We start from the raw sequence: 12,936 nt of genomic DNA, 5'->3' as shown, positions 1-12,936 counted from the left end.
GAAGTTTACTGATGAAATCTGCTGCCTGGGGAGACCTCTGTCTTGTGGTGGAGAAATGATGATCTCTAGGATGCTGATATTGGTTTAACTGCAAACTGAGTCAGGCTAAGGAAATAGAAATGTCTTTTTTTTATTCTAACTAGGGATGAGAGCAGTATATTTTGGCTGCTTCATTTCCCAGGGAAAAAAGAAAATTGTGCCCTTTAGTATATTCCAATATTGCATCCAATCCCCATATTCAATCATTTTATTTTGTTTATCAAATTTTGAAAAACTCCATCTCCCCCATAGATGAACTCTGTGTACAATAAATGCACTTACCCTTCCAGCCTAACATCAGGTAAAGATCTGTTGAGTGCAATAATTTCACTGGCCATTAAATTAAACTGGTTGATTTTAAACATTTCCTTCATTTTCTCTTGGTCTTCCTTAGCAATGGCAACAGGTTTCCCCATTTCTCCTGGACCTTCATGAGGTTTTTGCACTGATTCTGGAACTAATAAAATATTATCATAACTAAACAATTTAAAAGGGACCATAATATCTGTACTTAATATACTCCAGGGCTATAACCTTAATAAATATTGAAGAAATATGCAGCACTGAGAAAGCTATATGAAATAAACCTTGAAACTAAGGAGAGTGGAGAGTCAGCACAGTAAAGTAAGTATGGGGTGTCTTAAGTCCTGATTAGATTTTTGTGTCACTGCACATCAGGGAAAGTATGCATCTGTTATTTAGAGACAATTGCATAACTGTTGCATTTATACTTCTGCAAATGTTAATGATCTGCCTAGGGGTATTCAAAAAAAAGCTTCCAAACAAAAAGTAGGATCAACCAATCAGTATGCAGAATGAGCACCTCCACACAATGAGAAACCGAAATTTGAAGGTATGCACATCAGTCTGTCTGCAACCTATGATTACCCATCAGCCTCTTCACAGCATAGGTATGCATTGACATGTACTCTGTTGCAGATGAGTCTAAATCAAGATTCAGAAGGGGAGGTCTTTGGAAGGCCCAGAGCAGATTGCACGTGGTTGTCTGGATTTTGGGAGGGAGGATTTTCAGCTCTGACCAGAGCCTCCCAGGGTCTCCTCTACCTTACCCTCTTATCTAAGACTCTGTCCACTTAACAACTGGAGTTCAGTTGTTTGGTAAAACAGTCATGTGGTTCACTTACAACTGCTTCACTTAACTACCATGATTTCAGTTCTAACTGGTGTCATAAGTTGAGGATTACATGTAATTATCCACCAAATTGCTTTATTTCTATTTGACTTCCCATTTCACTATCCACAAGTAAACATTTATTTTATTTTATTTATTAGAATTTGTCAAACAAAAATTAGAAAAATAATAAGAGAATAAAAATACAATGACAGGGACGATAAGCACTTTAGTGCACTTATGCACATCCCCTCTACTGAACACTTAAGTATGAAGCAAGGTCCATGGAAGTCAATTTGTGATTGAAATTGTGAAAACTTGTAGCAGGAGACCACTTAGTTAGGTAGGGCAATATCATGATTGTCATTGGCAAGAAGCCAGAATTCACAGTGAACCCTATTTAAATTTCCATCTCTCCTTTATTTGAAAGCTCAAATTCAACATCAACTTGCCTCTGTAAACCTTATTTTGTCTTTTCCTCTTCCCCATTCTCAAGCACCAGTAGGACATTACATATCCATTCCAACAAAACTGTCTGTGACAATTTTGTAACCAATTATATATCCAAGACTATTTTTCATTTTCATTTCATTTCTTCAAAAAAGAAATGACCATTCTTTGGTCTAATAGTTAAAACACCAGCCTAAAAAATCAGGAGACTGAGATCTACTCTAGTCTTAGTCATGAAAGTCAGCTGGGTTACCATGGATCAGTCAACTTTTTATCAGTCCAATTCACTTCATAGGTTTGTTGATGTGGAGAAAATAATAGTAGTATTTAGGTATGTTTGCCAACTTGCACTACTTTAGAAGTAATAAAGGCAGGATACAAACAAACAAACTGCTGCCAGACATACTGAACTACTTTTGAAAAAGAATGGAATTAAGTTTGTGATATAATATGGTTGGAAGAGATCTACCTCACAATTATTCTGGTCTAGATCACTTTTAATGAAAGCAAACATGCTTTTATCTTATTAGTCCAATCATCTTACAGTCATATTTCATTATAATTCAGTCTGAATTACTGTCAAGTTTTTTCCCCCACTCTGGACTCTGAAAGCTCTAACTAAAATAATACTTACCATCTCCTGGTGGAAGTCCCCGCTCTTTTTTTTCATCACATTTATTGCATTCACTGAAGTAAAGTAACATAAACATATCCAAAAGGACCCAAACCAATGAAGTGGCCAGGACCACCTTGCAATATGCAAATTTCCTCATGACACTTTAATATATACTTATTTTTATATTTGTTTTAATAGCACTTCTTGGATCCCACATCTGCCATCATATTCTATATCTATGGAAAAAGGAGGAAATATTAAATGATTGGAATAATAAAGCATTATGCTCAAAACAAGATTTATTAAAAGGTATCCAATTTTTACATATTATGGAAAGGTCCTCTGAAAATGGAAAGTACTTGAAGTATAGGCATTCCACATTCATATTGATTGTGAAACTTAAAACAATATTAGTAACTACTCAGAGTAAAGTAATCTGTAATTTCATTGTGAAAGTCAATAATTAAAATGTGATTTTGGACTTGCAGGGAAGAAATGGTGGACTAAAAATGGCTCTATAAAAAATAGAGCTGAAGACTACAGTGGGATGAAGACTTTATGAGTAGATGAGTTCTTCATTAATTTCTCTCAAGGAGACGGCTTCAGATCATTCTCAAGTATTCCAGACAGCTTCTCCTCATGTGGAGACTATAAAATAGCACTCTCCAGTAGGCATAGAGTTCCAGAACGGAAAAGAATAGCCATCTTGCTCAAATCATGGGCAGCACATTTGAAAGGACATTAAGATTGCAAAATGTCTTTTCTAATTACTTTTGGAAATTGCTTGTAACAGCTTTCTAGCTATTAGGATCTTTTCATTGACAGGTTTAAAGCAGGGGGTAAGTTTCCACCAATTCTTAACAAAATAAGGTTTAATTATAATTTTAAGAACTAAAAAAAGGTTTTTAAACAAACTGCAAAAATCAATACAAATAAATCTTTATTTACAACCACAATTCAGCCCCAAATTTATGTTACTAAGCAATATAGTTGTTAAATGAGTTTTGCCTCATTGTATGATGTTTCTTGCCACAGTTGTTAAGAAAAACACTACAGTTAAATTGGTAAAATGGTTGTAAAACGAATCTGGCTTCCCCATTGATTTGGCTCATCAGAAGATCTCAAAAGCATGATCTCGGGATATTGCAACTGTCATAAATACAAACCAGTGGCCAAGCATCTGAATTTTGATCATATGATCATGATTCCCATGATGGTTGCCATGGTTTTAAGTGTAAAAAATGGTCATAAGTCATTTTTTTCAGTGCCATTGAAACTTAGAACTGTCACTAAATGAATTGCAATTTGAGGATATGTGCATTTTGATCTTAGAAAATTACAAACAGACTGAGAATCCAAATAAACTTGAAATAAGAATTCTGAATTAATTTTAAAAATCTTTCCCATAGGAAAAAGCTTTTGTTTTGAATTTTCTTTAAAAAAGTGGATACTGGTAGGAACTAAAGATCATAATTAAAGCAGAACACTCAAACTTAACTTACAATTACAGAACAAGCAGAAAATATTTTAATGTTGGATATAATGAAGGATATTTCTGAACAATGGACCTAAACGTTTATTTCAAGACTGTGTTTAAAAAATATTATGGAAGAGGGACACGTTCTACTTGACATTTAAAAAAAATAAAAAACAGAAAACAATGGCAGCCATTATGGTGCCTTTTTGTGCCTGTGCATATGCTATCCTCTTTCATTTAATACTAAGTTAAAAAGGAGAACTAGTCTGGTACAGTGGTTAAGGTGTAAGGCTAGAAACCAGGGGCTTTGCAGGGAGCAAATGAGTAAGCTGATAACTTTTAAAGGTCCATGTGGTAGATTTCAAGTGAGAAAAGGAAGGTAGGGTGTCATACTGCAAAAGCAGTGTTACAATGCAAGTCCTATTCTTTTTTCTATGGATATCAAACTGCCAAATATCCACTCAAAAGGGAGGTATTTGCAACACAATGCTATAAAACTACTATTGTCATAATACAGATCACCTTGAGCACACAATAGTTTTTTCAGCTGACGTCTGTTTAGTTACTGTTTTAATCTATGCAAAATATTGATACATGTGCAATAATGTGCTCGCATTTCATAGTTGGATGTTCTGATGACCTAATGGATAGGTTAGTATAAATTCTTCTAAATTTGAGGGATAAATAATATCTTGCTATCACTTCAAAATGAGTTTCTTTTACTCACAATGTAATATCATAACCAAGAGGGGGCAGCCAATTATAAACAATTAAAATTTTATTGATATAGTTAGTCATACTTGTGGATAATCTCTGGCAAGAACAGGATGGTGGTAATGGCAATATCCTTGCTCTTCTGGACCATTCAAGAACATTTAATATCATTGACCATGGTATCCTTTTGTGCCAGCTACAGGGACTGAGTATCACAAGTCTTGTGCTAGGTCAGTTCATTTCTCCATAACCAAATGTTGTTGTTAGGAAGTGAGAGATCCAGCCCATGGCCACTCTTCTGTGGCATGCCAAAGAATTCTGCACTCTCTCCACTCTTTTTAAAGATCTATATGAAGCCATTGGGTGACATCATGCATCACCATAGAGAGTACGCAAATGATATTCAACTTTTTATAAAGTGATGCTGCGTCTGTCCTCTCACATTGGGTGAAGGCTTTGGGGGGCTGGATAGGGACAATAAGCTCCAACTGAACCTTACAAGACCTAATGCCTTTGGATGCATGGACCCTCAACATCTGGGACTCTGACATCTTTAGCTATGGATAGAGTGGCACTACTCTAGGCAGGCCTGTCCACAACTTGGTGGTTCTCCTGGGCTTGCAACTCCTGCTCGAAGAACAAGTGACAGTCATGACTAAGTAAGCTTTTGCACAACATCTGGCCCCTCTAAGGTAAGATTGGCTCCACCTTCCTGACCTTCCAAAAGAGCCAGAAGACCTGGCTCTGCTAGTTGACTTGGGATTGGAGATGGTTGATTAACCATTAGCAGTTCACACTTTCCCCCCATACATTCTGCTCCTTTCCTCCCTATCTTTAAGTTATAAAGTATATTTCATTATGACTTTATTGTGATTTTACAGATTTGTATATATATTTATGATTTATTTTGATGTGGTAAGCTACCCAGAGTTGCTTTGCAACAAAATGGATGGCAAACAAATTTATTAAAATAAATAAACTAATGACATATAAGTAAATGATATATTTTTCTTTAAAACAATGAATTAGTACAACTCCTGCACACTATACTTAATTAGAAAACAATCATTCACTTTGTTAAAAAAAATTTCTTTTTGCATAAATACTAGATATTTCTTTTTTCCTCTTATTTTTCTCTATTTAACTGTGGATTGTGGTCTTCTCTGTTAATATGCCTCCTGCGTCTCCAAGTTCTTAGCTTTCCAGCTATCTTCACTGTAAACAAATGTTCAATTAATATTTTACTTGCATTCTATCATACCAATAAATTGCTGTTTTCTTACAGAAGTAAAAAAAAGAAATTGTTTCTCAAGGTAGAAATAAAAGAGAAAGGTAGGCCATCTATATTTAAAATTAACAAAAGAGAATGAAATTATTACAACTGAGTCTTATTACTTCAGTTCTTCATTGCCTCCCCTTAAGTCAATGCAGTAATATCTTCTTATGTGTATTACCCCATATTGAGCTGCTCCACAATTCTTTAATTTTAAAGAGAATTTTTTACAGAGAAATGTGCAGCAGAAATATACAAAATTTGTCAGTGTCAGGCGTTCTGTTTCCTGCTGAACATGCTCATAAACCATGAAATTTCAGGGGAATCCAGGGGTTTCCATAATTATATTCTCCAACCAAGAGTGGTTCAAGCCATTCTAGATAAAGCAACCATTTTTTAGGAGCTGTGTCCTTCGCTTTCAATAGCTTCTAGCTTAGATAATCTGCTTCTAGAAGCCAATGAATCAAACCAGAATAGTATCTTCCAGGGAGATATGAAACATTATGGAGTTCTCTGGAACATTTCCTTCTTGAATCAATGAATTTGTCGTTAGTGTAAGGAAAATAAATATTAAGTAATTTTTTCAAGTTATAAAGTTTATTTGAGTTCCAGAGAGAGTTCTTTCTTCAATATGCAGCCATCTTTTTTTCTGCCCAAGAAAGGACATAAAACTACTTCAAGCCTGTCTTGAATTGTCCTAAACTTTCAGCAGTTTGAAAAGAAACTTGAATTTGTTTTTCAATGCCATTCTGCTGATGGTGATCAATAAGATGCAAGGTACTGAAATCATGGTCCTACTAGAGCATGGGTGTCAAACTCAATGCATCACATTTGCCATCACATGACATTCTGTAACATTTTGCCCCTTTGCGGAGCTAGGGTAGATGTGGCCTGCACGTGGTGCATTCAGTCCCAGGGCCATCAGTTTGACACCTCTTCATTAGAGTAACAAAAGAATAAGATGGCAGATTGCAGGAGGGAAAGAATTCATTTGCTTATTAAGGTTAAGCAGTTGTGTTGTTATCCCTGGAAACTCTTATTGGATTTTTCTGAATAGATTTGAAGAGGTATGTGGAGATATATATGTGCTTGCCCTGTGTCACAGATGCTAAAAAAGCCAATGCGGTTTTGAGCTGCATTAACAGAGGGCTATCATAAAGATCATGAGAAGTGATAGTACAACTCTATACTCTATACTGTATTAATGAGGACAGACTTGGAATTCTGAGCCCAGTTCTGGTTGTGTGACATGATAGCTGTCTTCCAGTACTTGAAGAGCAGCCATAGAGACAAGAGGGTTGACTTAGTCTCCAAAGCACCTGAAAGCAGGAAAAGAAGCAACGGAAGCTCATTAAATGATCCTCAATGGAACTAAGGAGAAATTGTTGTGGGTGCTGCATTGCTGGTGGTTTTCAAGAAAAGATTAAATAGCTTTTTGTCTGGGGTGATGTAAGTTTTCCTGCCTTGGACAGGAAGTCAGGTTAAAAAGACTCCAAGGTCCCTTCCAACCCTATGATTCTATAATTTCAGGTGTAACATCCCTACTTCTTCAGAGACCTCTTTGGTTTGTAATGTCTTCACCAGAAGTCAGCAAAAGTCAATTTTCCTTAATTTTTATTCTTTAATTTTAGATTTTTTTTTCAAGCCAATATTAATTTACATGAATTAGTAGTAGTAATTGAAATAGTTGCCAGGAACTTTTTTCTTTCAGTTAACTGACCAACAATTTAGAACTGAGGAAACCAAATAATTTTAAACACAAAGTACAATAAATACTGCTACACACATATAATTAACTAAAATAAAGTGCAAATAAAAGAAAACATATTTTCAAAATTGCATTCAAATGGATGAAATCACAAATGATAATTTAATTATCTTTTTATATACTTTTAAATTAATTAGTAATTCATGTTGTAATTATGTATGGGCCTTGAATCTTTCAACTATATACAGTTCATATAGATTATCACTGAAAATTGTAGAACTAAGAATAAACTTAATTCTTTTTTCTCATAAATAAAGTACAATTCACAATTTAGTATTGGAGTGTTTAAAAAGTTTATATAGCTTAAGGGTTACATTATATGAATTACAGTAGCTGCAAATTCATACAAATATTCTTATCAAAACCTAGATATAATATACTATTATAGATTAGAAATAAATGAAATATTGATAAGTTAAAGGTATATATTAAATTTCAGAAGATGGCTCTGGAAAGCTCTGTGGAAGTTAAAACAGTAAAACATATAATTCAGTTTTAAGAACTGTAGCTTTAAACACCCTTTCAAATGCTCTTATATATATTTCCAAGTAAATTTCTATAAAACTAAAGTGCCAGGGTAGATTCATCAAGCTGTTAAATAATCCAGACAAGTTCAAATCTTTAACACTTAGCAGATCACCATTTTCCCTGGGCAACCCGCAAATTTCTATATGAGGAAACAATGAAAAAAAAAACCCAAAACACTTAGAAGTACAAAATATGATAAAATATATGATGAGCAGCTCAGGAAAACTAGATTGTGAACTTTGACACATAGATGAGGAGTTCTACATTCTACTGCAACAATAAGAAAAACACTCATTAAATCCCTGTCAAAAATAATCATGCAATGCTTCTCAAGAAGCACTTAAGCCTGCCTTTTTAACTATGATGAAAAGGTAAGGAAAAGGTAAGAAACACTGCTATAGGGGAATAATGCAAGCAAACTCACCTCCATTAAGTTTCACTCTGCCCAAGAGGATCTGTCGCCAAGAGCGATGGGAAATAACGGAAATTATTCCAGAATCAGCTGCCTCCAAAATGTGTAAACGCCAGGGCTAAGCATAGACTTCCCCTCACAGGTGGTGTCTCGCTCTCTCAAATGCCATGGGGACTTGGGAGCGCAACGACTGAGAGAGAAAGAGAGAGATGGAAGATAACCGATCACCTCCCATTAATTAGGATCGCCTCAAAAAGGGTGTTGCCCACCTATACTGACTCCTTCGGTACCATCCGAACATCATTGTCCCCGAAAAGGCGCTTTGCCCAGGCCTCACCGTTAACTCGGGTTCTTTTTCTTCGGCGCCACTTCTCCTTAGATGGCAGCCATTTGCTCTCGACCGGCGGGCGGGAGAGACGTTGACGGTCCCACCTAACCAGCACTCTTGTCAGCTTCGACAGCTCATCGCCTTGAGACCAAACTCACCATTTTCAGAGGACTAAACCCAGCCTGCAACGCCTCCTTGCCGTTTGAGAGAATATACTATTCCCGCCCACAATGGCCGGATGTATTGGTCACGTGATTCAGCTCGAGCTGCCCTCTCTGAAGAGGGCGGAAGTTGGGTGGCCGGGCAGTCCGAGTGGCAGATTCGTGAGAGAGTATCATAAGGGAGCATTACCTTAATCCTATCCGGTCCTATCTTAATGTTCTTCCACAATTTCCAGTGATAATCTATATGTAATTAAAACTACAACAAAGAGAATTGCATAATAGAAGAAACGTATTTATTTTCCCTTCATTGAAGATTACACTATTTGAATCGTCTTGACAGGTTTTTGTTTAATTACATAGGCACGTACAGGATTGCAAAACTAGATTTATCGTATAAAATTCGAAACGGTCAACTTCTTCTGTTGCTTTGTTTCATTCGGCAGGAACAAAATAATATCCCACATTGCCTAGGATACCAGCGGCGGAAGCCAAGGGCGGGTTTACGTGGCATTGCTCGAGTCACTCAAGAGGAACAAAGCCAGGGCTTTCCAGCGGTAATCAGATTGGTGTATCAAAGAAAAGGGCGTAGCTAGCAAATATATAAATAGAGTACTGCTAAGCTTATCTCTGTCTTCCCGCGTACACTTGGAGTGCCTATTTTTTGTCTAGTTCTGTGGAGTTCAATCATCCGCATGAGGTTGGTTTTAGAGGCGATGATTTCATGCTAAACAAATGCTAAATTATGATTGCAGAGTTAGAAGAGGATTTTATGCCTTCCTCCCTGTTCAGTGCAGGAAAGGAATGCAAATTAAAATACTGTATGTCAGACAGGAAAATATCAAATAATACGTGATAGATCCAGAAGGAGATGGAGAGACAACATCAAAGACACATTACAGCAGCATTAAATGATAATGGTTGAAACCATGTGAAGAGCAAAAACCAGAACTTTGTATCTTCGTTGACATCCGAAGCGGTAAAGTGGGAATAAAGATGTCAGACAGGTGGCTCTTGTGCACTGATGATGCTACCTAGTTTGGACAACAAAACATCTTCAAGAAAACAACCTCAGAGAGCACTCAGGATTCGCAATTTAAACCCTGAGCTACAAATATTCTCTTTTATCAGATGACTCTCTAACTCTGCCTGTGGACCTGCAATGAAAGAAATCCCCCAAATATCTTGTTTTTTTTCAGATTTTTATGCAATCATGTTGCTCTATAAAAAGTTTTATATTCTATCTACTAACCTATTTAAATTGTTTTACATGTTATTTTTGTTTTGTGGCCTGTTATTTATTTTTTATTTGATTTATTTGTCTCCACAAACATTTTATCTTTTTAATCTAATGAGGAATCAATGATGAATACTCAGTACTGTTTTCATACATTCACTCCACATCACTCAGTCCATACTTAATTAGCATTCTAATCAGCATCATTGGCTATTTGTTAAATGTTTTGCTAATGCCAATATATATTATCTCTGCAGCACTTCTACAAGCTATTAAGATAAGATTAAAAAGATTTGTTTTTACAAAACCAAGGTGACTTTGGACAATTAACAAAATTGTTTTTTAAGACCCTAATAGAGCAGCATTTCTTTGATTTGCTCTAAATTGTGCAGATAATTACCGCATGCTAGTAGTCTACAGATAGCGTAATATAAAACAATATTGCTAATTCTCAGGTGCATCAAACATAACAAGCACTAAGATTAACAGGAATGCAGACTAAGCCTCTAAGAATAAACAATTAGTGCCAGGAACTCAAGTCTTTTAGATATTTATGTTAAAATAAAACTTTAAACACTAATTCTTACAGTCCTTTATTTAAAACAAAAGGTTATAGGTATAAGGGAAGTAATTAGTTCATTCTCACTCCCCACTTTTATTAGACCTTCCAATATGTGCATGAATTAAATCAATCAGTAAGGTTGTCTTTATGAATGACATTGACACTATATCCTTACATGACAAATAACTAGTTTATTGTACCCTATCAATTAAAATGTTATTTTGTATGTGTCTATAAAGAAAGCCTGTAACTCCACTTCCCTGCAGCCTTCTTTGTTTGACTTCAATACACATGTATTAGTAAATCAATTTGTGCATCAGTATAATTGTTTCTTTGACTCTGGTTCAAATATACCCTTGGAAACGTCTTCAATTTCAATTTGCAAAGTAGATTCATTTGTCCACTGGGATTAACTTGTGTCATTATACCAGTATTAGAATAGTCCTAGTCCTAGTTTATTCATCTTTGTTAGCTTTTAATCAAATGCTCCAGAATTATATAAAAATATGAATTTTGAAAAATTATGAATTTTCAGAAAGGATATATAAAGTTACATGAGAATTTTTGCTGTGATGCAACTCATGCCTTATTTGAAACTGATTGAAATTTTATCACATTTGATTTAAAATGGAAGAAGAACAGAATGATAACATTTCTGTTAACTCTCATGAAACTGCTAAAGAAGTAACACAGAACTTGAAATTCATATCATTAATTGGAATGCCATTCAAAGTAATAAAGGAAATTGGTTATATAGGAAAAAGTGCCTGATTTAGGAGACAAAAGCACTTAAACTAATAGCAGTATTGAATCATACTTTCAAGAAATATATTTTACAAAGAAATAGAGGTCTCATGAAGAGCCAGAACCTGCCCTTTTGGCAGGCGGGCCACCTCTCCAGTGGAGCAAAAAGATGTCAAAGAGCAGCAGTAGAGTGGAGGGTCAGAAGGGCAGAAATAAGGGACAACAGGCATATGGGGAAATGGAAGTGAAGATAAGCACAGAAGAACAGCAAAAGTGTAATGTCATTGCTTAATGACCATATGATCATAACCTAACACCCAGGATGTTTCTGGACACTAAGGTCAGTTGGTTTCTGAGGCACTAAGGCACTCTCTGACACAACAAATTATAAATCTGTCTAAGATAAACTTGTGTTTGCTCTGCAAAATCATAAGTCAATCCATATTAACAGTTTTTGTTGTATAATCTTGTATTTATTATACAATGAGTACCAAGATGGGCTGTAAATTTCTTTGATTATCCAAATTTTGTGACTTTACCAGTATGTGAGTGTTTAAAATATTGGCAAGACTAGGGGTCAACTGATGATAAAAGAGGGTTGTTTTTCCAAAGCTGCTAGACATACCTGGTTATTAATAGAAAAGCATTTAAATTTTGACTTGGAATTTTGAGACAATGCTAGCACTTTCTTAGAGAATAATTCTAGATTGAAAATAGAGATAATTTTTAATTGAAATTCTTGGACAAGATTAATACCTTGAACCAATTGATTAATAACATCACTTTTAGAAATTTGATACATTACTTTTGAATATAATACATAAATCACCTGTTTAGCAGTATTACAGTTAAAGCATATATCATTAAACAGCATGGATCAAACATTTTAGCAACTATTTGATGTTTAAAAATACTCTATTTGAAGTAAAAAGTACAATCTAATTTTACACAAAACTAAAAAGAAATAGGAAGAAGGTTAATACTGACAATGTATACTTGGAGTAAGGAATTTAAAAATCCAGTTTTGAATAGCAAACAAAACCATATTTTAAGAAATATAATTTATTTTTATGAACTAGAGATGAAATTAATTCATCAGAAAATCATGGACATGGACTTTTCAAAGAAGGTTTAAGGAATGTTGGATATTGGATTATTTATTCTGACATTGAATTATTTGATCACATCTGTTATTGGCTCTTTAAATGATAAATTAATGCAAGTCGAGAAAAATACAACAGCAAAATATTAATATTAACTTATTTATATTCAAAATATGGAACTTGATATTTTATGGAGAACTCTGGCTTTAACAAAACTGTGATTCAGCAAAGATAATTATTTTACATATTTGAAAAGATATTTATATTCCTAAATAATTTTTACTTTATTGAAATTTTATTTTTTGAAATATCTGTATTTTGTAAAAATAGGAAGACTTCAGCATATGATCTAGTTTTAATATATTACAAGATTGAGCTATCATATGGAGCCT

General features: G+C 34.8%; 1 protein-coding gene across 3 annotated transcripts in view; it reads right to left on the bottom strand.

Moving 5' to 3' along the window:
* GALNT1 (polypeptide N-acetylgalactosaminyltransferase 1) overlaps nt 1–8,973 on the bottom strand; it is an 83,461-nt gene extending 74,488 nt beyond the window's left edge. The window contains exons 1-4 of one of the 3 annotated variants that reach the window (XR_015696400.1): nt 8,747–8,957; nt 8,422–8,599; nt 2,256–2,473; nt 322–496 (exon numbers count right to left, since the gene is read on the bottom strand). Coding sequence is in view for 2 of the 3 variants with exons in the window: in XM_014070845.2 (XP_013926320.2) it covers nt 322–496; nt 2,256–2,394 (314 nt within the window). In the remaining variant the exon portion in view is untranslated. Of the gene's footprint in view, nt 1–321; nt 497–2,255; nt 2,474–8,421; nt 8,600–8,746 lie in introns of all 3 variants that reach the window. The other 2 variants (XM_014070845.2, XM_014070844.2) reach the window with 2 other exon arrangements.
* Nucleotides 8,974–12,936: the final 3,963 nt, after the last annotated feature.

The sequence above is a fragment of the Thamnophis sirtalis genome, unplaced genomic scaffold, assembly GCF_051295495.1.
Source record: "Thamnophis sirtalis isolate CommonGarterSnake01/CBP01778 unplaced genomic scaffold, rThaSir2_p1.2 scaffold_4, whole genome shotgun sequence".
NCBI lineage: Eukaryota > Metazoa > Chordata > Lepidosauria > Squamata > Natricidae > Thamnophis > Thamnophis sirtalis.
The sequence above is the reverse complement of the archived record's forward strand: the minus strand, read 5'-3'. Positions and strand labels throughout refer to the sequence as shown.